The 27,046-nt window shown below is 43.9% G+C and overlaps 1 protein-coding gene across 1 annotated transcript in view; it reads right to left on the reverse strand.

Annotated features, from left to right (window-relative positions):
* Nucleotides 1–913: 913 nt before the first annotated feature.
* LOC103284273 (uricase) overlaps nucleotides 914–27,046 on the reverse strand; it is a 33,245-nt gene continuing 7,112 nt past the window's right edge. The window contains exons 2-8 of the mRNA XM_008139545.3: nucleotides 22,163–22,381; nucleotides 15,269–15,385; nucleotides 15,093–15,171; nucleotides 6,966–7,149; nucleotides 5,320–5,443; nucleotides 3,071–3,154; nucleotides 914–988 (exon numbers count right to left, since the gene is read on the reverse strand). Coding sequence (XP_008137767.3) covers nucleotides 914–988; nucleotides 3,071–3,154; nucleotides 5,320–5,443; nucleotides 6,966–7,149; nucleotides 15,093–15,171; nucleotides 15,269–15,385; nucleotides 22,163–22,381 — 882 coding nt within the window. The remainder of the gene's footprint in view (nucleotides 989–3,070; nucleotides 3,155–5,319; nucleotides 5,444–6,965; nucleotides 7,150–15,092; nucleotides 15,172–15,268; nucleotides 15,386–22,162; nucleotides 22,382–27,046) is intronic.

The raw sequence follows: 27,046 nt of genomic DNA on the forward strand, positions 1-27,046 counted from the left end.
TAGAGTTAGTCAGTTGATATAATCACCACTCCAATTTATATGCATCTTTGATTCATCAATTATATTTATTTCTCTGATTACATAGGTAGTAAATGTTCATATTTGAAAGATTCAGAAAAAGCACCTGACCAAAAATAATAATCCCTCATAATCCCACCATCCAGAAATCATCACCACTGATATTATCATCTATAGAGTCTCTAGTCCTCTTTCTACATGTATATTCATTCATCGGTGTATTGACTTAGCTTTTATTAAATGTGTTCTTTGAGACAAAGTGATGCATTATTCAAAGAAAGCAATTTATATATTTTTTTCACAGCCCCAATGTTTACTCAATATTCTCTAAGGCTTGTAAAATACATAAAACCAGTCCATTAAGATTACAAAAGTACTTTTAGAGTAGGAATAAACTAGAACATTCTTAAAAATTCAAATATTCAGTCTAATTGAAGTCAGAGTGGTGATATATTTCAAAATGCGATTTTGTCCTTACGTTTTCTGCAGTACCCAGAAGCAAAGTTTTAGCCTCAGTCGAATGAAAACAATGCTTGCTTCTTAAACTTGCGCACAAATTAATTGCTATGACACTTCCATTAATTCATGATTCTTAGTGAATTGATTCCCAAGCTTCTCTAAGATAGGAAGACACAAGACAACTAAAAAGAAATATTAATTTACGATCGTTCTAATACTGCTCAGCATTTGTGAAATAAACTGTATCCACAAAGCATGTTATAGCTACTAATCATAAAACACCTTGCTGAGGTAGGTGTAGAAGAATTTGTTCATACAAGAGGAAAACGCGCACTATGAATCAACATACTAGGTTAAAAGTGTTATGATTTTTAGCACCACAAGTGGCCTAAGGAAGTCTTCAGCTGCGAGTGGAGTCCAACTGGTGGCTGCAACATCACAGCCTTGAAGCCAGCTTCCTCTTGACCGTACCAGTAATCCTGCCATACGGGTTGTCTGATGGGAGCAAGACCTGCAGAAAAAACACACTGGGACTTCAGAGACATTAAAATAGACCTCTCCTGGAGTCTACGAGTCAATATTAAATCAATGACAAAAGCAACAACTTGCTAAGCAGGAAAATGTATGTGCCCTACAATCCAGTGTCTTCAAGCATGGCCACACCTTATTTTTCTGGCAACAGTTGAGAGATGAGCCAATTCTCCAGAAAATTAAAGAGTTTTAGAAAAATTTTAATCATCGGTAATAAGTGTTTCTCAAATGCATTACATATCCCTGCCTTTTAAATGGAGTGGCGTGAACATGATTTGGCTTTGGCTTGATGACTCTCACTGAGCACCAGTCACTGTGCAGTGCTGTCAGCCCGCCATGCCCGCAGGGGCACTGGAGGTCCACAGGGCGGCTATCCCAGTGCCAACTGGCTCCGGGCAGCTGCCTATTAGAGTTCTTCTTCTTCCCTCCCTGTCATTTGTCACTCTCTGCTGTTGTCAGTGTCCTGACTCCCTGCTTCTCATGTGTTGCCTTCACTTTGCACACACCTGCTGGGTGAGGGCCTGAGAGTGCAGCCACAGACTCGGGGACAGCTTGTTCAGTCACTCAGGTGCCTTCATGCAGAGCCCTGATCCAAAGGAACACAGGGTTTTTTGCCTTCAGGTCCCCTGCTGGACCCCAGGAGGGAGCTTCTGGTCTGACTTCTTAGAGCAAGGACACGGTGGCCTCAGCCCTTGGGCAAGGCTCTGAGCTGGGATCAGTGCAGGCCTGAAGGTCAGAGGAGCCGCACCTCTCTCTGCGGGTGGGGGTGGAGGAGGGAGCTCTGAACTAAGCCTCGCTCTCCTCACGAAGCCGAGGCCTTTTTCTGTTTCACCGCTGGTGGACATGGCCAGGATTACACTTAGGTCCCTCTCCTTTAAAAGGTAATCATTTAAAAAGTCTTCCCGTCCTAATTAACGGCATTCTGATCATCAACATCCTTTCCTTTCCTGAATGAACAGCGCGTGGGGTCAGGGCTGCTCAGCGCCAGCAGGCACCTGAGCTGACCTTGGCTTCCCAGTGCTGCTCCTCCGCCTCCCCTCACAGCTGGGGTGACGCACAGCCTGCTGGAGCCAGCGACAGAGAAACAAGGTGCCTGGCCAGAAGGGTTGCGGCTAATAAGGCTGCTGTGTCCCGGGGAAGGAGGCAGAATGTAGGACCTTCTGGACACCCCTTCATGGGACTTTGTTCACCAGAGGGTATGAGTCTATGGCAGCAGAGCCATGTTAATGATGGCCCTTCCCTATCTCCCTCCCTCCACACACTAAAAAACGCTACCAAAATGGGTGTTTTTCATATCATCCAAGTGTGTGGAAAGATGGATCAAATAAAGAAATTCTGCCATTCTGAAAGTTGTCCCAGGGTGTGTGTGTGTGTGTGTGTGTGTGTGTGTGTGTGTGATGGGGGGTGGGGAGGGAGGTCAGAGGAGGGTCCTGATCGCCCAGGACCGGCTGCCACAGGCTGCCTGTCAGGACTTCAGGATGTCTAGTCAGACGCACTGACTTGGTTAACCGTCTGCCGTGGCTAAAAATAAGTCAGGGGAAGCGCTTTTTCCAAGACAAGCTTTCCTTTCAAAACCTGAATTTTCCCATCGTGCCTTCTGTGATCGCAAGTAGAAACACAAACACGCTTTCATCTGTTTTTGTGTATATTGTATGCTACTGAATTGACTACTTAATCAAACATTAGAGATGATGGATGAAATGAAAAGGGAACCTTTTATTTCTCCTTATCGCTTCGTGATGGGAAAATAACGAAGCGGTGACCTTGTGCGGCACTTTCCAGAGAAGGAGATCGCAGAGCTGTTTCCCTGGGCACACTCTGTTCTTTCTTTGTCTCTCACCTTCTGCGACTTCCAGCCCTCCTCTGTAATCGCTCACCCGCTTCCAGGTGCTCCAGCCTTAGATAGTGAGAGGCCCAGAGTCTGAGGGCTCTAGTCAGTGGCAACTATAAATACTCCAAAGGCAATGGCTCTCAGGGGTTTTGGTCGGTGACATTATCGACCCAAGTTTATAAGGAGGTGGCGGGAGGGTAGATGTGCTTTAAATATTTTCAAAGTTCTTACCTCGTCCTTGTTGACCAGTCCCATTTTGGACATGTCTATGTTGAAGTAGTGGATGTTGGGCAGGCTGATTTCCATGTCTTCTATCTGGAATCCACCATAGTATACATCACCTTGGGCAACTGTGGATCTATCTACCCACCCACCACTCGTCCCCTTCCCCCACCTACCCACTAGTCCGTTACTCAGGCTCCACATCTGTCCCTGAAACAACCTCTGATGTTCCTCTACTGCCCAACACTGTTCTCTCCTCCTGGTCCTATTATTAGACGGTGGGCCCACTCCTCTCCTCTCCATGTACAAAACCCGCTTCTCAGAAAAGCAAGAGCTTCTTGGATCAGAAACCTGGGAGACTGCCTGGCCGGTGTGGCTCAGGGGTTGAGCGTCAACCTATAATCTCAATTCCCAGTCAGGGCCCATGCTCGGGTTGCGCCTCGATCCCCAGTAGGGGACGTGCAAGAGGCAACCAATTAATGATTCTCTCCCTTCATTGATGTTTCTATCTCTCTGTCCTTCTCCCTTCCCCGCTGAAATCACTAAAAAAAAATTTTTTTTAAAGAAAGAAACCTGGGAAGCCTCTTCAGCATCTAACTGGTCTCCTGGGCCTGGCCAGTCAAGCTCCTAATTCCCTCCTCATTCCACTCCTAACTCTCCAGGCCTTTCCCTAACATGTGTGCGCCCTGGGGTAAGAGTATAATTGGAGGCCCACATACCAGATGTCTAAAAAATTAGAAGTTATAAATCAAGCTAAAAAAATACTTTTCTGTGAAATATGTTCTATCCTTCTAATTTGGCAAATATACCTTCATCGCAACCTGGAAGGCCAGGATCGGATTTAAAGTTCTCTGACTCCTCCCAGTGCCATGCCAGGACATGGTAGCATGTGAAGAGTCAGTCCCCAGCCCTGGCCCATCCCATTTACTTTCTTATAGTCAGGTGGGTGGACACCCCAGCTTGCATTTCAAGTCCCATTCATACCTCCTACAAACATCTGACTTTTGCCCACTCTCAGGCCTAAGGGTATACACACCGATGTGCCCTCCAGAGAATGGATCTGGCGAAGAGACTGCTCAGGTTCTGGAATTAGTCTCAGGGTTATTTGGGCAGGAAATTCTGGGCTACAGTTATCCAGAGAATGGTCTAGGGGGGATGCATGGGCTCCTGCCTTGGTCTTACTGACTTTTCATCCAGCGGAGAGAAGCTCAGCCAGAGGAAGGCCGGAAGCAAGCCTCCAGAGTGCTGGGCCATGGCAGGAGTCCCTGCTGCCCAGGTCCTAGGGTAGTACTCTTCCTGTCTAGCCCCTCATGGCCACAGTTCAGGCCCATTTTTCAGATTTCTGCCACAGCCTCTCAACAGTTCATGTCTGAAGTCTGTCATCCTTTTAATTTAGTATACTTCTTTCAGAGTGATCTTTCTCAAGTGCAAATATGGTGGCACCAGACCCTGCTTAAACCCCTGGGTGGCTCCTGAGAGCTTTCAGGATACAGCACAGACTGTCACTAAGACCACAGAGGCCCTCCTGATCTAGCTTCTGCCTCGCCTCTAGGCACATGGAAAGACATTCACTCGCGGAGCTTCACATACTGCAGACCCTCAGCAGTAAATGACTGCTCCATGCTGCCTCCTGTCTCCATACTACTCTGCTCCCTCACTTTGGAATGTGAACCCAGATAACCCCCACTTGTTCCTTAAGACTCAACTCAAACACCTCTCCCTCCAGAAAGCCTGGATGGTCCTATCCCCTATACCTGAGTTAGGTACCTTCCTCTGTATTTATTCTTTATTGCATATCGTTTACTGATTTGATTCTTTCACTGAATGATGTTACCTTTGAGGGTAGGGACCATGTCTAACATATATTTGTATTCCTCATGCTTTGACAGAGGCATAATAACCATTCAATAATATGAAATAGATGGCCGGATGGATGGATGGATGGATAGATAAAATCACTCCGCATCTATCCTTCACTTTCTGGATGTCCTGAAATTTAAACGTGGCGAGATTAAAAGACTCAAAGAATTTTCAGCAAAACTAAAGAACTATAGCACTGGCCTGTGTTTTCAGGTTGGACAGATTTTTTTCCATTTTTTACTCTCTCCTCACTTGCTATAACAAGCTTTTGAACAACAACAGATGTCATTTTTCATGTGTCTCCCACTTTCTTATTTTAACTCTCAACTCTTTCTCAGAGTTGACAGGAGACACAACAAGTTCTCTCGGTCCTCAGAACGGCAAGTAATAAAACATACCTCAGGAACCCGGCTCAGGGAGAGCACCTGGATGTCATAGAGGGTCTTCTGGACAGAGGGTGAGTACTCGCCTTTGTCATGGGGTCCAGCAAATTTCTCCAGGACAATGTCCCGGACGGTGTCCCTAGAACACAGAAAAGAGAATTGAAGACTCATAGGGCGGTCTTTAGGAATGTGTTATAAAGCTAAGACGCAGTGACCTTCCTGTCCCTCAGAAAGCAATTTTATTGTTGATTTTAGAAAAGATTAAAATCTTGTAATATTAAAAAAAACTCACTTCCCATTTTCTTACACACACACACCACTCAACAAACATATTGGGTGTCACTGGGCTATTTTCCTAACCTGGCACCAGGGCCCAGTGGGAATTCCAGGATAAATCTTCTGTGTTTGAAGAACCCATGAAGAGGACTCCCAAGCACTCCAGCACTCTTACTGCTTAGCGTGGCTGATTCCTTGAATTGTTATTTTAGGGTGTGTTTTTTTTCTCTGCACTAAATATTTTATTTGATTATTTTATTGAATTACCTTAATATACCTGAGGCAGGTGCTGTTATTATCCCCAACTTATAGGTGAGGAATCTGAGCTTAAAAATCAAATAACCCACTTGAAGTCCTTCTCTTTAGTGGGAGGCCCAACTAGCACCCTAACTCTGGCATGCTCCATTTTGTACTCTTTTCAACAAAAATACATCAGGCTGCTGCCCATGGGAAATGCTTGAAATAAAAAAGGAAAAACAGATTGAGGTGAGTTTCTCTTTAAGCATTTCCCAGCCTATCACATAATCAAAGGAGCAGAGCTAAGTGTTATCAGTGGGTACAAGCTACCGGGGGCAGATTCCAGTTCATCATAGCTTAGAAGTTTTGAACAATTAGAGCTTCAGCAAAGAAATGAGATGCCTGGTCAAAAAGTAAACTCTGGGGGTGCAGAGGCCTAATTACAGCTTGTAAAGATATTATTACTTATTCATACCTTTATTTTGTTAAGGCACTTATCATTTATAAAGTGCTTCAGTGAATGTTATCTCATTTTGAGTGTAGCCTAAGAGTGACCAACTGTCACAGTTTGCTTGGGATCAAGAGGTTTCCTGGGACATGAGACTTTCAGTTTGAAAATCAGGAAAATCCTTGATGCAGAAAGTTTAGCCCTTTCTGCATCTAGGATGAAGCCAAATATCATTATCCTCACTTGATACAGAGTGGTCCAGCAGTATCAGCATCACCTGGGAGTTTATTAGAAATGCAAGTTACCAGGCCTCACCTCAGACCTACAGTCAGAACCTTTGGGGGGGGGGGGGGGTGAGCCCAGTGACATACATTCTAACAAGCCTTTCATGTGATTCTGTGAACACAGTAATGTTTGAGAACTACTGATTTCATCAATGAAAAGCAGAGGGTCATGGAAGTTAGGTGGTTTATTCAAGGTCATTATTGCTAATAGAATCTGAGATTCAAGTGCAGATTTATTAACTCAAAGTAAGACCATTGGCTTTCTGTTGTCCAACAAAAAGGATTTTGAACAGTGGGGAAGTTGAATTGAGTGGCCTCCAAGGTTCCCTTTAAATTGAAGACTTCATGAACTCCAGGCCCAAGGGCAAGGGCAGACACTACCTGTGCCAGCACTAGGCCCTAGCACATGCTCATACCAGGTAGCCTCAAAGTCCACGTCTCTGCTCCGGTAGCGCCACTTGCAGTACACTTGGGTGGCAAAGCACCGGTCCTTCACCTCAGGGAGGGTGGTGAACTGGTCCTTGATAAATCCTTCAAATCCAGACTGGGTCGTTTTCAAGACCTTGAGATCTTTGATTCCAGAATGAATGACTGGAGGTCCTGCTTTAAGTAAAAAGGTAATAGGGGATGGGGTCATAAAACAGTGCCTTCTTACTGACACGGAGTCCTGAGGATTCTGGTCATTAAAACATGGCACACTATGCTTATACAGAGAACTACATCACTGCCCATGTTTTCTGTCTCCTTGACTCATCTGAAGTCCAAATGATGAGGATGGTATGTCTTTCCCTCCATCTGGATTCCACGACTCACTGCCCTCTCCTGCCCTTGGAGAACTGAAGGTCAGAGACTAAACCTCCATGTTGTGTTGAAGCCCACATAAATGAATACCTTCCTCTCAGCTACATGTAGGGTTGTCTTCTAGGCCAAATACCTTCTACTTTTTGAGCTGCATCTCTTTCAACAGAAAATCATGCTGAAATGACTTAATCAGCTCCTACAGAGCAGTCCTGTCTGCTGCTAGGACTCCCTGTATGGGGGTAGTCTTCATGTGGATTGTCTATACCAGTGGTCGGCAAACTCATTAGTCAACAGAGTGGAAAACCGTGGCTCGCGAGCCACATGCAGCAGTTTGCCGACCACTGGTCTATACTGATTTATGGCGCCAGTCACCACCAGATCCTCAGTTCCCTTGGGGTTATGAACTCAGCAAAACCAGACAACTTCATGAATGGACAACAGTGTAAGCCTGACTGAGCATAAATAGAGACTGGGAAGATGAGGCTGATAACACGCAAGGCATAGGTCTGCCTAAGTTTTTCAACTGAAGGAGAAAGGACAAAGTTGGTTCCTGAGGACCTGGGAGAGAGAGTGCAGAGCTGAAAACAGTGGAGGGGATGATGAAGCTTTCCCCACAGCCCCTGATGTCACCTCGTCAGGTGAATGAGGGAGGTGGAGGAGTGAGAGGCATAATCTGAATAAGCTGTTTACTTGTGTGCCAGGCAGTTTTAGCTCAGGATCCAGTTGGCAGGTGGAGCACAGAGTTAGTGAGGGAACAATTATCTTTTTCTTTTTCTATATGGAACACACTGTAGCTCCAACAGTTTGGTGAAGCCTAAAGAGACCACGCTCCAGGTGACACACTGAGAAGCCCCAAGGTACAATGTTCTGTGGAGAACATCATTCTTCCCAAGGAGCAGTGATAACTGGCACAGCAAATGCTGAGCAGAGCCAGAGAGGCACAAGCTGTACCCAATGATGCCAACTTCTCCCTGAGCACATGAGACACACCCTCAGGCTGCCAGAAGGTGGGAGAGTTTGGCTGGAGAGGCCCAGAAGTTTTGTAAGGAGAGACCTACAAGGCCAGAAAAATTCAGGAATTAACATCACTATAGTCTCATTTGTATGTGCAGTCTGGTAAGGCTGGACATTCAGGGGACACTTGGGTACACACCCCTGCTAGCCTAGCACAGTGCCATGGCAGGATCACAAAGGTCACTTCTATTCAGTCTTAAAGTTATTCCTGATTAATATCTAGCCTTCCTGGTCTGCTTAGTAAATAAATCAAGGGCTGGAGGTGTCAGGCATCGCTATATTCTACATGGTCTTAGGTGAAGAATAAGAATGTAACATGTTCCTCAATTACAAACCAGGGCAGCTTTTAATAATCCAATGGTTTACATCACCTGTGTGGTGTCAAAGCCTTAATTAATTCAGGAGCTGTGGAGTTTCAGAAGTAGATCAGTAATGACTATATTTTGATATTTTCCTGGCCACATGTGTGCATCTAGTAGACAGAGCAATGGCCAGGGTTAGTGGTAAATCTGCTGATGAAACATATACTGATTAAATAAGGTGTTCTGACCAGAGTGTTCCAAGATAATGTGGTAAAACTGAAAATTATATTTATTTAACACTAGTGCCCTGGTGCACGGATTTGTGCACATTGAAAGGAAATTAATTAGAATGTGGCCGGCGGGGCAGGACTGGGCAGGATGGGACTGGACCGAGGGGGACTGGACCTCCCATGGTCCCTCCCCGGCTGGCCACACCTGTGGTGGCACCGCGGCTTAAAGGGTGTCTGTGGAGTGAGCGGGGTCCCTCCAGCAGATGGGGTCCCTCAGCCTGGCCTGCAGGGATCGAGCCAAAACTGACTCTTCGACATCCCTCGAGGGGTCCTGGATTGTGAGAGGGCTCCCTCCTCTCTGGTTCTGGGGTGCGTCACCCAAGAACCACCGCTACCAAGTCACCACAGCTTGGCAGCTCCTGCATTAAGCATCTGCCCTCTGGTGGTCAGTACACATCATAGCTACCAGTTAGAGCGTCTGTCCCCTGGTGGTCATTGCATGTCATAGCTACTGGTCGGACGGTCACTTAGCCTTTTATATATATAGATTCTGAAATTCTAATTGGAAGTTATATCTGCAGAAGAATCAAGAGAAGGACACCAGCAATGCCTTAATGCTTTTAACTTGGCCAGGTTTATCAGATTGTAGATGAAGACATGGTTCTGAAAAATCAGCGTTTCTAAATACAATATGGAGCTGATCCTAAGTGAGTCTAAGTCCCAAATCTGAGAGAAGCGTAAAAGTAATCAATTAGCATCTGTTGAATGAATGAATGCATGAATGCAGCATGTCTGATTCACATCAAGAAATGAGTGTCTCACAACTTAGTCTCTTTTTCTCTAGACAGTTCTCTTCCATTGGTCTTTACCATTTCCCTTCCTGATCATCCCACCCACAACTCTAATACAGAATGTGGCAAGGAGAGGGGGAGAGGGCATCAATATCCTCTAAGAATGTCTTGACTATCAGCATGAGTTTAGTTGTTATCTTTTTCAGTCATCACCTTACTGAATTCTCACAATTCTATTACATAAGTAATTTTACCCAGGGGACTTCTAATCATTTGCCCATTGTGACCTGGCTAGGAACTGGCAGAAGTAGAGTTTGAAATCAATATCCCATTTTGAGATTCCATACGTCTCTTCCTCCTTTTTGGATTATTCTCATCTATACAAAGTTTTCTCCTTCCTTTAACTCTCCCCATTTATTTACAATAAGAGGTCTTTCCAGGAGAGAAAGAGGTTGCCACTTCCCATTCCATAGTGTACTTTGGGAGACTCTAATACAGCCCCAGACTGAAAAAATACCATCTCCATTGTTCTGAAATGGAATGTGAAGCATCACTTTTAGAGTGGCTCCTATGTGTCTTGAAAACTTTTTATTCCTTAAAAATGTCCTATTGAAATACAAAGACCCCTTAAAGGACTCTTTAAACCTTTATAAGTTAACTGGAGGTCTCTTGGCCTGGTTCCTGCAGGATCGAGCTGAAACTGGCTCTCCAACATCCCTTTAGGGGTCCTAGATTGCGAGAGGGCGCAGGCCAGGCTGAGGGACCCCACCGGTGCATGATCAGGGCTGGGGAGGGACCACAGGAGGGCTGTAGGGCATGTTCAGCCCATCTCACTCCAATTGGCCAGACCCCAGAAGCAAGCTAACCTACCAGTTGGAGCATCTGCCCCCTGGTGGTCAGTGCATGTTATAGCGAGCAGTTGAGCAGCCTTAGCACATCATTAGCATATTACGCTTTGATTGGTTGAATGCACGACCGGACAACTGGACACTTAGCATATTAGGCTTTTATTATATAGGATACTATAATCTATATAGGATACTATAATCTATTTCCAACAGTAATTCCCTTCTAAAAAAAATATCCTATAGAAATAAAAGTGGTTTTGCAATCAGAAGTAGTGTTAAAAAAAAGTATTGGAACTCTTGAAGGGAGATAAGAGAAGGGGAAGGAGAACCAAAGGCAAACTTTATCTATTTTATCTTTTCCTAAACAACTGGCCTTGATTGCCAGCATCCATGTAAATAAAAAAAAACTTTGACTCCTCCAATGGTCTTAATCATAGGAGGATTCCTGGATACTATTGCATAAAGGTTGAGCCCACAGCCTCGGGCCTCAGAATCTCTAAATTCAAATCTAAGTGCTCTCTGTGCCTCTCCTCCCCGATTTATGAGCACTATTAGCCTGAGAAAGTTACTTAAACTCTATCTACCTTGATTTTCTCATCTGTCAAATGGAGATGGTAATCATACTTATTTCCTAGTTGATAGATGTGTAAGATAATACTTGTGAAGTAAAATGGCTGCCCCATAGAAATGCTCTATAAAGAATTTTATGATGATTTTGCCATAACTGACTTCTTCTTAAAACTTCAACCACCTGTAAATATTTCTCAGGTTTCACAAAGGTGCATTGGGTTCTGAAAACTATTTCTGATGTGCCGTCACTATTCACCTCTGGCCAGGGATGAGATTTATTCATCTTCCAGGAGTGTCACTCCTGCTAGGAAACTTTGAAATGATCTCCTTTCTTGCTAGAATAAGAAAATGGAGAAAGCAGTTGCATTTTCTAATTTGTTTTGGCCTCAGTTTCACACAGAATAAAATGTCTCATGTTCCCAAGGACAGTTAACTATTTGCTACAGTTCTGGCAGAACACAAACCTACTCCGGTGCACTCATCATCCTATGAACAAAAACAACAACAGAAAACCTATACTCTTTGAATGTGAATTTTTTTCCCTTGGCAGACGTTAGACTCTGGATGAAATCAGAGAGCTTATTTTATCTCCTCTGTTGGCAGTGCCCCAGCTTCCTAAACACTGGTAAGAACCTGAGCCTTTCAAATTCATAGACCCATAAACTAAAAATATGACGCCTCACACAATCTAAAAAAGATTCCAATTTAGACTAACAAGAAGTAATTCAACCCCAAAGACTGTCCCTTTCTAGGTTACTTCCCATTAAACTACTTAATCAGCTTTTTTTTTTTTTTTTTTTGTCTGTCTGCCATGGTTATGGTTATGGAATAATGCACAAGGAAGATTTTCACATTTCAGTTTGCTAGAATATAATCTTCTCCAGCTTTTAGTGTCCTCCTACACACTTAGCAGATTGTGGTGTATCTCTCAGAGAAGCACACATCCTCCCCTTTAGTTCTCTAAGGGAAAGAGACTCACCGGGAATTAATAGAAAAGTCCAATTCCTTACCTACGCATCAGGTGTCACAAAGCACAAAGCTTTACTGAGCCAAGAAAAAAATCTGTCATGAAGAGGATAATTGCTTCCACATTTAAAACCTCCAACAAGGACACAAATAGCTAAATGCAGAAAATTTAAGACTATATTAAATCATTCTAGTAGAAAACCTCAGACTTATAAAGTGCTAGAAAAAGTGAAGATCAATTAAATGTCATTTGCTTTGAGAGTCCATTTAGCACATGCAGGGAGAGCGAAAGCTCCCTCTTGCGCACTTCTGGGTGGGGAGAGATGGCATTACCCAGAGGAAGGAAGTTAACTGGGCTTTTGTACCACTAGGTGATAATCAAGATGATTTTAAAAGACCTTGGATTTGCCAAGAACTCTTCTTTTGGATGAACTGGAGAGCACTTTAGTCTGGATATCTAAAGGACATACACAGCCTTCTTCTTGTCAGTGGCCGTCTCTGGCCTGAGTCTCCCACTTGTCCCATCTCACTTCTATGGTCTCTCAGCTTGACATCTCTTAAATCTATTCTCCTCCAGGACTTCCATGTCATCATCCCTTCCTTAAAGCCATCTTCCTACTCCCACTAGTTTCCGTGTTAATAGATTATTTTTCACAACCAGTTGAGATCTCATCTGCATCTTCCATTCCTCTATTTAGCCATGAATTTTTATAATTAGTGTCAAGATTGGAAGAAATTTAATAAGTTATAATTCAAATAGTGCAGAGGTTTGGGGCCCAATAGAGTTTAAATTAGTAACTCAACCATCCCAGTGACTTCAAGGCATGGCTAAGCTTGGAGCTCACAGAGACACATGAAAGAAAGAGTTCAGAAGATCCAGGTTCCATATAACACCTAAACCAACAGCCTGCACCCCACATGCAGGGCCCAGCCCTCCTCTCAGAGCTGGAGAAGTCACAAACATAACAGTCCTTATTCCTTTGGCTCAACAAATTTCTTTCACTCTTCCACATTCTCCTATGGAGCTAGCAGACTTTGAGACAGCCTAAAGTACACTAAATGATGCAGTGGGAGTTTTACAGCAATTCTCATGGCCTAAAACAGTGCTTGAGATTCAGTAGGCTTTCTATAAATGTTTGCTCAATTGATAAGAATGAATCCAGTCCATTAAGAGAAACCCAGTTATATATTCTGTTGGGAAAAGTCCCTTTTGGGAGTTGCATGGTTGAATGTGTGATTAAGTGCATGTGTTTGAGGGGGCAGAATTCTCACCAACCTAGCCAGCCCCCACCAAAAGCCCTACTTAGGGGTTTATAACAACAGCCTTCACTTTGGATTGGTGTGTGTGTGTGTGTGTGTGTGTGTGTGTGTGTGTGTAAAATGATTATTTTCTTCAGTTAAGCCTACACAAGGGCATTTCTTATGACAATAATTGTATATTGGGTTCAACTCACAGTTTCAACTCTTAGATAATAAACAAATGAAGAATTAAAATTTGCTGCCCAAAGAGCACCAGATCCTTACTCTCCAAAGAGGTACAAAGTACAAATGTCATCTTCATGCATACAACACTGGAAGATATGTGTGTGCACTCACATATGTGTGCACATACATACTACCTACTCTTGAGGCAACTGTGCTTCTTGCCCTCCCCTGATCCCTCCAGCCCCAGGGGATAATGGAGGGGCACTGGATTCCAGATGAGTCAAGCTGAGCTTCTGGGAACCCTGCCACAGTGATCATAATACCCTGAAGCTCTGTAGCTTTCTGCAGAAAGAAAAAGCTTTGGCCCAATTATGGTGACTAGTTTTTCCACCCTACAGCAGCCAGGTGACTACAATTCAGGCTGATGATAACTCCTGGAAATTCCTGGAAAGAACAAGGGTGTGAAGAGCAGCCTGTTTCTTATTGTGATCAGAAGAACCCTATACTTGGCCACCCCACTTCCACCTCCAGGGCTCTGCTAAAATATTCTTTACTAGAGGCCCGGTGCACAAAATTTGTGCACTGGGAGGGGGGTTCCCCAGCCTGGCCTGTGCCCTCTCACAGTGTGGGAGCCCCGAGATTGATCCCCCCAAAGAGGTAGGCCCCGCCCACCCATCTGGGGCTCCTCAATGGATTGCCCCAAAGAGGTAGGTCGAAGCTGGGGGTCCTGCCCCTGGCATCGCCATGTGGAGCTGTCGGGACCCGCTGCGCATACAGCGTCAAGTCCCCGCCCACCTGCACGCGCCCACTGTGCACACAGCTTCCTGGTGATGGATTGTTACGGCGTGAGGGTGTGACGACCACATAGGTTTTTATTAGATAGGATAGAAGTCACCAATGTTCTATTTGCACAGTTCCTCTTCAGTCTTCTTTTCACCTTCCAGTGGCAGAGACTGCTAGCTGTTCACTAAATCTATTTCCTCTTCCTCCTGGGTACCTGGCTAGACTACATTTCCCAGCCTCCCTTGCAGTTAGGTGAGGCTGTGTGATTGGCTGCTCTCAAGTAGAGGTGCTATGTGCTACTTTCAGGCCTGGGGTTATTGTAATTATGTTCCACCATTAATTTTAAAATTTCTTAATAATTATATAATTGTCACTGCTATCTTAAGTGAGGTTCATTTTTATAGTAATAGTATGCAAATAAAATGTCAGGGAAACTTGATTGTTATTTACTAGCTATTTCCTATAACAGTTATTATAATTAAAGCACAGTATGATATTAAAAGTACTGGTCAGAAAGATCAGAAATTTGGGGATTTGTCAACATGGGCCTTTTTTCCTTACCTCAAAACTTGGTAATAAAAACAATCCACTCCATTTAACTCCCAGATTTGGTGCAAAACTATTATTTCATTTTTTATTTTAAGGATAAAAAGTAGATTGTTTTAAAATATAATTTAAAGTCACAATGCTCATTCCCATCTCAGATTAAAAAGCCTTCAAAATTCTCTACAGTTTCCTATTAAACAGTAACTTAGAAGAAAAAAACCCTGAAATTGCTATAGCAGAATCAAAACATGAAAAATATTTTCTCACCACTCCTCATCTGTTCAACCTCACAGAAGTGCGTTCCAGTGGGAGTATGAATAAATGCATGGACATGCTTAGCTCCATTCTGAAAATTAGAAACCAACATTGTTCCCAGTAAAATTTCAGCATGTCATAAAGCCAGTTTCTTTAATTAAACTGAGAGCACAAATAAGTAAAGTAACCTTTTCAAAACGCTTCCAAGGGACTTCTTCCACGTAGACTTGAGCTCTGATGACATGGTTAAAAGAAGAAAGGAAATGTTCACAGATATTCATAGCAAACGTTTCTATGCTTTTGATCTGTAAAAAGAAACAAAATGGAGGTGAGACCAAGATGGTGGTGTAGGCCTCCCACAACCACATCAAAATTACAACTAAAATACAAAACAACCATCATCCAGAACTGTCAGAAAGCTGGCTGAATGGAAGTCCTACACCTAAAGAAGTAAAGAAGAAAGAACACAGAGACTGGTAGGAGGTACGGAGGCACAGAGCGGGCTGATCCAGCACCCATGTGTGCCACTTTTTTAATTTGGAGGGAGATTGTCTTTGCAGAGGCTGCCCGAAGGAGCAAGGGGTCCCAGCCCCATACCAGATGCCCAGCCCAGGGTCCCAGAGCTGGGAAAAGAAGTCCCCATAACTAATGGCTGTAAAAACCAGGGCGGATTGGGGCTCACTGACACAGAGGCTACTGGAGATCCAGCTGCTCCTCCTAAAAGGTTGGCAAACAAACTGAACTTACAAGGTCCCGCTTCCTCTGAGCTCCAGTGCCAGGGCAAGGCTCTCAGGACACAGACACATATGAGGAGGAACTGGATTGTCTGGCATCAGGGCAGGAACTTGGGGGTGGTGTTCTCCCAGAAGAGGTACTTGCAGGGATCATTGTTTCTATGCTGTGATGTCCCCAGTCACATGGCTGACTGGCAGCCATTTCTGTTTGTTCCACCCTGGTGATTCCCTGAGACCCCGTCTCATCCAATTTTCAGCCCCACCCAACCTGTGTGCAGCAGATTTTGCATATAAATAGCCTGTCCTTGCTCAGGCTAAAATCTGTCAAACAAACTGCAACTGGGTCAGGGAGCCCCAAACCTATAAATAAAAGGCCCAAGACCTGGCACCAGCACCAGCCTGCCTTGCTTCACAGCTGGGCCTCATCTGGGTACTTCCAAACCTGATACAAAGAGAAGGAATCTGCAGATCTCTCTGTAGCTCCTGTTGGGTGGCCCCAAGCAGTGGCTGCCTTTGCACCTTCCTGGAGACTCAAGAGCCAGTGTACCCAGTGGTCAGTGTGAGACTATACCAAATTACAACTCTTCACATCCATAAGCAACACACTCAAGGGGCAGACTCAGTGAGCACCAAGCCACACTGAAGCAAGTCCTGCTCCATAGGGTGTCTCCTGCACAGCGGCTCTCCCACTGTAGTCACAGCTGGTCCCCACAGCCAATTGGCCTGGAAGTCAATTCCTCCCAGTGACACCAACAGCAATCAAGGCTCAACTACAACAAAACTGTGCACACAGCCCATTAAGGGGTGCACCTAGAGTGTCCACCTCAGGTGATTTGGGAGGCTGAGCCTCTGGGCCCTATAGGACACCTACTACTCAAGGACACTCTATCAACTCAAGGAGACATAGCAGCCCTACCCAATACATAGAAACAAACACAGGAAAGCAGCAAAAATGCAGAGACAAAGAAACATGTCACAAAGGAAAGAAATGGAGGAAATCAAACTACTGGATATAGAGTTCAAAATCACAGTTATAAGGTTACTCAAGAATCTTGTAGAAACCTCCAAGGGACTTAGTGAGACTTTTAAGGGTCTTAGTGAGAATGCCAAAAAAATGGAAAAGGACAAGTCAGAAATTAATCATACACTAACTGAAATAAAGAATAATATACAAGGATTCAACAGTAGACTAGAGCAGTGGTCAGCAAACCGCGGCTCACAAGCCACATGCAGCTCTTTGGCCCCTTGAGTGTTCTAACGCCACTTCTTCAAAATAGACTTGCCCAGGCCAAAAACCGACTTCTGCGCATGGGCCACTAAGTTTCAATTGCACTGTACATGTGTGCCCGCGCATGGTATTTTGTGGAAGAGCCACACTCAAGGGGCCAAAGAGCCACATGTGGCTCATGAGCTGTGGTTTGCCGACCACTGGACTAGAGAATCCAGAGAATCAAATCAATGATTTGAAATATGAGGAAGCAAAAAACACCCAACCAGAAAAGCAAAAAGAAAAAAGAATCCAAAAATATGAAGATAGTGTAAGGAGCCTCTGGGACAACTTCAAGCATACCAACATCCACATTATGGGGGTGCCAGAAGAAGAGAGAGAGCAATATATTGAAAACGTATTTGAAGAAATAATGACAGAAAACTTCCCCTACCTGGAGAAAGAAATAGACTTATAAGTCCAGGAAGCACAGCGAGTCCCAAACAAAAGGAACCCAAAGAGGACCACACCAAGACACATCATAATTAAAATGCCAGGGGCTAAAGACAAAGAGAAAATCTTAATAGCAGCAAGAGAAAAGCAGTTAGTTACCAACAAGGGAGTGCCCATATGACTGTCAGCTGATTTCTCAACAGAAACTATGCAGGCCAGAAGGAAGTGGTAAGAAATAGTCAAAGTGATGAATATCAAGGACCTACAACCAAGATTACTCTACCCAGCAAAGCTGTCATTTAGAATTGAAGGTCAGATAAAGAGCTTCACAGACAAAAAAAAAAACTAAAGGACTTCATTACCACCAAACCAGTATTATATGAAATGCTGAAGGGTATTCTTTAAGAAGAGGAAGAAGAAGAAAAAGATAAAGATAAAAAATGTGAAAAACAAATACATATCTATCAACAATTGAATCTAAAAATCAGAATGAACAAATGCAAAATCTAATGAACAGAATAGACTGGTGAATAAAATTGAATCAGAGGCATAGAAATGGAACAGACTGATTATTCTCAGAAGGAAGGGAGGATGGTGAGCAGGAAGAAATTAAACAAAGATCTTATGTGTATACTAGTGGCCCAGTACACAAATTTGTGCACATTGAAAGGAAATTAATTAGAAGGTGGCTGACGGGGCAGGACTGGGCAAGATGGGCCGGACACACCCTGGAGCCAACCCCGTGGTCCCTCCCAGACTGACTGCACCTGCGTGGTGCCACAGCTCGAAGGGCATCTGCAGTCTCTGCAGCTCCGCAGTAAACTAGATTCGGGGCCGACAGTGCCCCAGCAACAACATAACCCACGGCAAAGGTGGAATCGCACGGCACTGTGAGGAATTGGGCTCCCTCCTCTCTGGGGTGCATCACCCAAGAACTGCCATTGCCAAGTCACTGCAGCTTGGCAGCTCCTGCATTGAGCATCTGCCCCCGATGGTCAGTGTGTGTCATACCTACCAGCTGGTCAGATGATCAGAGGGTTGGACGGTCACTTAGCCTTATCCTATCTAATAATAGACAAATATGCAAATTGACCATACCTCTGACACACCCACAAGCCACGCTCACCAGCCACGCCCACCACCCAATCAGAGCAACTATGCAAATTAACCCAAACCAAGATGGCTACAGCCACAGAGAGCAAGGTTTCCTAGGTAACAGAGGAAGCCAAGCTTTCTGCCAGCCGTTGCAGGCCTAAGCCTCCACTCAAGCTACAAAGTTTCAATTGTAGAAGGTAAACAAATTCAAACAAATGGCGAAAGAATGGAGCTTGAGAGAGCAGGCCAGGGTTGCCGCCGGCAACAGGGGAAGCAAAGCTTTCTGCACACCCTGGCCGGGCCCACCCGCTTAAGGCAACAAAGTTTCAATTATAACCCCAACACAAATGGATTCAGCCTCGGAGGGAGCCCCAGGCTTGGCTCTGCTCCAGGCTACAAAGTTTCAATTGTAGAAGGAAAATAAATTCCAGATACCAGGGCCTCCGCTTGCGTTGCCAGGGGGCGTGGCTGGCCTGCAAACCACCACAGGCCCCTCGCTCAGGCCGCCCCACGCCCCAAGGGAACCCCACCCTGATCCGGGACACCCTTCAGGGCAAACCAGCTGGCCCCCACCCTTGTACCAGGCCTCTATCCTATCTAATAAAAGAGTACTATGCAGATTGATCATCACTGCAACACACAATATAGCTGCCCCCATGTGGACACAAGATGTCCACCACAAGATGGCCAGCAGGAGAGGGCAGTTGGGAAGGACCAGGCCTGCAAGGGAGGGCAGTTGGAGGTGATCAACCCTGCAGGAGAGGGCAGTTAGGGGTAACCAGGCCGGCAGAGGAGGGAAGTTGGGGGCAAACAGGCTGGCAGCAGAGTGGTTAGGGGGTGATCAGGCTGGCAGGCAGAAGTGGTTAGGGGCAATCAGGAAGGCAGGCAGGCAAGCAGTTGGGAGCCAGCAGTCCTGGATTGTGAGAGGGATGTCCGACTGCCCGTTTAGGCCCGATCCCTGAGATCGGGCCTAAACGGGCAGTCGGACATCCCTTGAGGGGTCCCAGATTGGAGAGGGTACAGGCTGGGCTGAGGGACAACCCCCTTCCGTGCACGAATTTCGTGCACTGGGCCTCTAGTATATATAGATATGCATTACCTATGAACACAGGCAATAGGGTGGCAAAGGCCTGGGGTGGAGTGGGACCCGGGTAGAGTGGAGCAATAGGGGAAAAAAGAGGGATAAGTGTAATAATCTCAACAATAAAGATTTTAAAAATTTTAAATAAAGAAACAAAATGCTAGTGATCAGAAATACTTGTCCCACTTAAAAATAATTTTTAATATCTATGGATCTCCCTTTCGAATCAAGTGCTATCTAGAGACAGAGAAATGTAGAATTAGAAAGAATCTTGAGAGCTGACTTAGTTGTTATTCCAATTTTTCACAAGGGCTCCTAAGTGTAATTAATAAATCACCATCACCAAGTGAGACTATCATTTTTTTTTTAAAGAAACCTGCTTTGTAGGACATGTGTCAATTAGTAGATGAGCAAAAGTAACTTATTCAGATGCTTCTCGCAGTGAGCTTGCCATCACCTGCACCAGGTACAGTACTACATTATACTCCAAAACACTCTGGTCTCTTTATGAGGCTGGCAAATAGGCCTCCCAGTTTTCGGAGGAAAAATGTTAATGAAGGGTCGCTTCAGCTTTCTTTGCCTTGCAAACAGGCTTCCTATTAACCATCCTCAGCTCTTCACCCCCATAAAGCAGCTCCCCACTTTCCCACAAATTCTTCATATTAATCTCCAGGCAATGTTTGATGGTGTTATCATAACCTACAGATTACTTAGGGCTTTCCTATAATTAAAGTGGACAACTTATACAGGTTTCTCCAATATAATTCTGACATTTTTGAGACATTTTCTACCTGTTGTCCTCGAATAATTATTAATAGCATTCCATTCCACTCTCAAAAGTGTCCTGGTTTGGAAAATGAAAGGACTAAATGAAAAGATACATACACCCTCATGTTAATTGCAGCATTATTACAGTAGCCAAAATATGGAACTAACCTAAGTGTCAATCAATGGATGAATGGATAAAGAAAATGTGATATATATATAATGGAATATTATTCAGCCATTAAAAGAATGAAATTTTGCCATTTGCAAAAACATGGATGGAACTTGACGACATTATGCTAAGTGAAATAAGTCAAACAGAGAAAGAAAAATGCTGTATGATCTCCCTTATATGTAGAATCTAAAAAACAAACTAATAAAACCAAGCCAATAGATACAGAGAACAGATTGGTGGTTGCCAGAGGTGAGGGGCCAGGAGTGAGGAGTAAAATGAATAAAAGGAGTCGAAAGGTACAAACTTCCAGTTGTAAAATAAATAAGTCCTGGGGATGTAATGTGCAGCATGGAGAGTACAGTTAATAAGACTATACTGCATATTTGAAAGTGGCTAAGAGAGGAAATCTTAAAAGTTATCACAAGAAAAAAATTCTGTAACTATGCATGGTGATGGATATTAACTAGACTTATTGTGGTGAACATTTTGCAATAAATACAAATATCAAATCATTATGGTATACACCTAAAACTAAGGTAATGCGGTATGTCCATTATACCTCAATTTAAAAAATAGGAAAAAATGTGTTCTGGTTTGGATAAAAAATTATACGATCATTTTATCAAACATGAATTAATTTAGTGTTTAAACATCCAGATTCATTCCTTCACTTCTCTTCACCTCTCACACAGTACAGAAAATGTAAGAATCTGTGCTACCCGGCTCTTTTTTTTTGGTGCAGTACAAAAACCTGTTTTCAATTTATGTTTTTAAGAGAGCAATGCCTTTGTCCATAGCCATGTCTGTGCTTGCTGGGCCATTCTGATTAGCAAGAGAAAGGTTCAGAGTGGAGATATGCCTTGCAGAATTTGTATTTCAGTTAAATTTGTTCATTTCATGGATGTGGATTTCATGCAAAAAAAGCATGAGAAAAGAAGCTTTCCTATCTACATTTCTTGTCTTTTTAGGCTTCTTAGCAAATAAAATTTTTTTTCTTGAATTGTCCAGAAATCTGCTGGTGGGCCAGCACAGCTTCACTCACACTTAAAGAAACTTGAGGTGAAAGTGCTAAAATATCAGACTCTATCAGTTCCAATGCCCTTTGGAAGAGTATAATTGCCACCATACATGGATACTAAATGGTCATGGAGTTAGGAAGACTAGGAAAGCATTAAAAGTTGGACAAATATATTTCAAATTGTATCTTGTACTTAAGATTTTCTTCTATAACAACAACAAGAAGAGGAATGGTATTTTCTTCTATAAATTTTGAGAGGAAAAAATAAATAATTAGACTCAAAGAAATGCATGACAAAAATGTGTAAATTTATAATCTGAAACACTCTCAGGACCTTGATTTGTCAAAGGTGAATTAAAAACAAACAAAAAACAACCAAACTTTTCTGTAAGACTGGGAACTTAGAATGGAAAAGAAAACTTTTTTTAATGGCTTAAAAGTGAAAATAAGGTTTAAAAGCAAAGGAAACTTGAAATAAGCAAGCAATATCATAATGTTATAGAATAGTGAATCCTGCATCACGATTGGCAGCATCTAAGAATAATAACACATACTCCTTTGAACTTTGCCAAGACGTGAACTGTGTTCTTGATGGTGTCTGTAGGGATGATATCTGAATTATCTCCATGTAGATAATCTTTTTTGGAGCTCAGAGTAAGTTGCACTGAAGTTGCCACCTCTTTAATGCTGTGAAATTTTCCATCTCGCTGAATACGGAGAACTTTTACCATATCCTTTCCGTAGCCAGTCCGGACAAACTCCACCTCATCATTCTGCAATGAAAACATAGTCGTTGATAAAGACTAAGTGAAAGCAAAAGGTCAATTGCAACTTCTTTAAGCCTTAATTGTATTATATACAGGAGGTTCTCATTCTGTTATAATTGATCAGATGCCATACTAACTTAACTCTTTTTTAAAAAAAATATATTTTATTGATTTTTTTACAGAGAGGAAGGGAGAGGGATAGTTAGAAACATCGATGAGAGAGAAACATCGATCAGCTGCCTCCTGCACACCCCCCACTGGAGATGTGCCCGCAACCAAGGTACATGCCCTTGACCGGAATCGAACCTGGGACCTTTCAGTCCGCAGGCCAATGCTCTATCCACTGAGCCAAACCGGTTTTGGCTAACTCATTTATATCAATTAACCTATGCTAAAACTGGTTACATAATAATGTTATTTCACTGTAGTTCCAAGAACCCATCAATGTTAAGTGAGGAATTACCATAACTGTAAACGGCGAGAATCAGAGTATTCTTGAAAGCAAGGTCATGTCTTACTTTTGAAGAAGAATGAGAACTTGTATGGAGAAAGGAGAATCACAAGTAACCGATGAAACTGCAGATTGACCTGCACACAGGTAGATGGCTTTCTTGATAATAATGAATAATAATAATAACTGTACTTCATGGGCTAAACTACTCTGTTTTACTTAATCCCTGCTAAGGTAATCCTTATGACAGCTCTGAGAACTAATATTATTCCCATTTTACAGAGGGAGAAACTGAGGTTCAAAGAGTTTAAGCAACTTGCCCTACCACACATAGCCAGTAAAGGAGAGAGCCAAGCACTCACACGCAGGTCTGTTGACTTTACATTGTGTACTCCTAACCACTACATAAACAGCCTTTCTTGTATAAAATGCTTTGACTATGTTAACTGGAAATAATTTTATTCCCTTTTGTATAGAGAGTGATATCCTGGAGAAAATGTCCTGTGATCAATAAAAACAATTTGAAAATTGATTCTTCTACCTGCTGCCAGGAAGCAGCGTAATTAGTGACAGAGTCCAGATTACCTTCAGGAGTGCAGAGCCAGGGCCATCTGACGCAGGGAAAGCTCTGCTTCAGCAAAGAGACACTTAATAAGAGCTTCGTGATTGAGTCATTAGTACTCTTGTCTGAAGCTGGAGCCCTCGCTAGCTAATACGTCCGTCTCCACTGCGGGGTTCCACAGGCCTTGTCCCTGGGCTTTATTGGTGTTTGAGAGGAGAGGCAGCGGGGGGGGGGGGGGGGCAGAGGAACAGAAAACCTTTTTTTTTTTCAGCATTGAAATTGAACATTAAAATTGTCATGAAAGAAGGGGACAAAAGTAAATCAAAAACAACATTCAGTGAGAATGTGGGGAAGGGCACAAGGAAGGACACTGGCCTGCTCATCGCACATGGATGATATGCTGAGATACCCCCAGGGCTACCTACAAATGTTTGGGGGGGAAATCACCAGATGCCCTGGGATTAAAATTCTAGCCAACATCAGAAATTACTGTAATGCTCTGAATCACAATGAGATGAGAGGCTGTCTTAAGTCTTGGAGATAAACCCTAAAAAATGCGTGGTGTCTGAATTCAATCCTTTCTCTGTGGGAAGGACACATTTAAGGGACAACTCTTGGAGAGACCCCTCAAAAGCCTCTGACCCAATCGTTGGGAGACTTATCCTTCAAAAAAAGGATCAATAAGAAAACAGGAGCAGACTTAAGGAATCCTAATAAGAACTATAATAGTGGCAGGGAAAGGGCCATGTTGTAGGGTTATAATGGCTTTGGAATCAGAGCAGGCCCAAATGCTGCCTTCCTACTTATAGCTTTGCAGCTTGTGACAAATAATTTGATGTCGCTGGGCCTCCAGCTTTCCCATTTGTACCAATGAAGATAGACACTCCTTCTTGTAGGGTTGCTGGTGAGTGTGAAAGACCTGGTTCAGTTCCTAGTACCTAGCGATGCAGAGAGGTCAGCCCTAATAATAGTGGTCACATCAGGCCTGGCTGTGGGCACAGCAGCAGCAGAGAGAGCCAAGGGGACCGTGAGAAGGTCCAGTTTTTGGAGTGGAGAGAGCTACCGGTAGCAGCCGAGAAAGGCTCTGATGTGCCTGGAGCAACAAGAGGTTCTACCTGGGGGAGGGAGGCACTTGGCTGGCTTGGGACCCTTGGATGATACGGGCTGGGATCCAGAACCAAAGTCTCTGAAATTATCCATTGTCCCCAGCGCACAGTAAGACTCAACAAATGTTATTCCTCAGTTCCATCCTCTGCCACAAAATACTCAAGGCACAGCAGGTTAGTCTGTGAAAGCAAGTGGTCCCTAAGTGGTATATATGAAGATTAAATGACAGCCACTCTTCCTAGCCCCAGCCTGCTCATCTCTCCAGCTTCATATCTCGCCACACTATTTGGAGCTGCTTCGCTGTCCTGGCTGTGGTTGCCTCGGCTCCGCATGCTTTTCTGCCTGTAGACCTTTGAATTTGCTATTCTTTCTTTCTTGAACACTCTTTCTCTTCCTCACTGCCCAACGCCCAACCTCTTCACCTGCCTAACTTCTTCTAGGCGTCCGTCATTCTCAGATGTCACTTCTCCCGGGAATGGGCCCCGGCCCCTCAGGTCTGGAGTAGGTGCCCTTCTGGGCGCACTCAAGATAGTTATTTCCTACCGGAGCCTTTGTCAAACTGTATTGCAATTGCCTCGTTTTGTGTCTAATTTCTTCAGGAATGGTAAATTATGGAAGCAGGAACCATTTTTATCTTAGTTGTTATGGCAACCCCAGTGCTCCGCACAGTGCCTGGAACATGAAGAGGTATTTAATGAAGTGCTTAATAAATGTGTCTTGAATGAATGAATGGTGCACCACCACCTCCACCCCTGTGTGGTGACACAAAATAGTTCATGAAAATATCCCAAAGATTTCAATCAGGAAGAGCTGCTTTAGCTCAATCAGGAAGTTCCTCTTCCTGGGAAGGTGGGGAAGGCCCCTTCTTTCCTCTGATCACCACAGCCTGGAGATCACAGGCACAGCTGGCCAGAGAACAAAGGCCTAGGAAGGGCAGATCTGAGTGTAGACAGTCAGCGATGCAGCACAAAGTGTTCACATTGCTAACAAGAGTCAACGCTCCAGCACAGCGCAGCCATCCCGGACTTCATGCATGTCACACATGAGAGAGGTCGGTGCTCCTTAGCGAGCTCCCGACTAGGCCTCGGCACCCGAGCAAGGCTTGAGTAATCAAGCTTGCTGAGCAATGAGTCCGAATAAAAAGGACACAACCCTCTGAGGCTGGAACGGAATGGAACAGGAATCATGTGGAACACCCAAGGGTCTCTCAGCAGGACCTGACAACACAGGTAATAGCCTGGACCACAGCTGACCTTGTTCCTTTCAATAAGGCTTCCTCACTTCCACAGTCAGAGAAATCAGAAGTAAGTGCCAGAACCTACTGTGCATCATGCCCATTATGGTGCAGAGATCCACATCCGAGACCGCTGCACAGTAAAATGCAAAGGTCGCTCTCATCTGGCGCGTGGGCAGGGGCTGAGAGCGTGGGCTCTGGGCTCTGGAGTCAGGCAGGCTGGGTATAGATCTTTGTCCTGCTACCTAGTAGCTCTGTGAATGGAGGCACATTTCTCCATCTATAAAATGGGAATAATCGTAGTGCATATTTCTTACGATTGCTGTGAGGATTACATAAGAAAAAACATCAAGTACTTAGAAAAGTGTCTGGCAAATAGTAAGTGTTCAATAAATGTTAGCTATAGTTATCATTGATAAATAATTCTATTTCAAATTTTGCATCAAAGGGTCTCATGGTTACTGTTCACAATAAATACCCAGACTGTACACCAACCCAGAAACAGGCGAACATTAAAGACTGCTGCTGTGGTGAGGCCTGAGTCAGCCCTCATACTTCTGCTAGGACCTCCTGCCCCGGGCCGTGTGGCTTGAGGACATGGTTACAAAAGGACTCACTTTCCTAGAGAAACACTCTGGACAAAATATCAGCAGGAGTAAATCTTTTCCTGGCTCTAACCTGAGAAAAATCCCCTTTTCTTAGACATCTTTTGAAATACAAAAAGGATGGAGACTCATTATTTGCCTGCAAGTAATGTTGGAGGAAACTCTCAGAGATTTTAAGTAAATCATATGAAGTTTCGCTTCTGTAATGAGATAGTGAGTGTTCTCTCACCCCCAGGTCATATTGAAAGTGAAGGAGGCTGTCACTACAGATCTCAGGGGTCTTAGCCTGGAGTCTGTGAACCTCTACAGGGCCCCATGGATGGATTTGAGGCAGAAAAATATTAGGAAAGGTAAGGTAAAACTTTTACAAATTTAAATTTTAAAATAACTGGAATTTTCTTTCAAAAGCAGTATCTCTACCCTCCATAACAGAGAGGAATACAAAAGGGCTAGCTATTTAGGACCCATCACCCAAGTATGAATATCGATTCAGCTGTAGTTGTGCTGTGATAACTGGAAGAACCATGCATGGAGACAGCCTCTGGAATGTGATGAAGTTCTTCTTCCAGTTCTCTGTCCAGGTTTGCCCCCTTGCCTGGCTATTTTCTTGCACATTTGTGAACAAAAGGACTTCAGAAGAAAATCCTGAACTAACATAAGAGAAAGGAGCACTCCAATGAACAATATTAATATCACTTAGGTTAATTCTAAC

This window comes from Eptesicus fuscus, chromosome 9 (genome assembly GCF_027574615.1).
Source record: "Eptesicus fuscus isolate TK198812 chromosome 9, DD_ASM_mEF_20220401, whole genome shotgun sequence".
NCBI classification, from domain to species: Eukaryota; Metazoa; Chordata; class Mammalia; order Chiroptera; family Vespertilionidae; genus Eptesicus; species Eptesicus fuscus.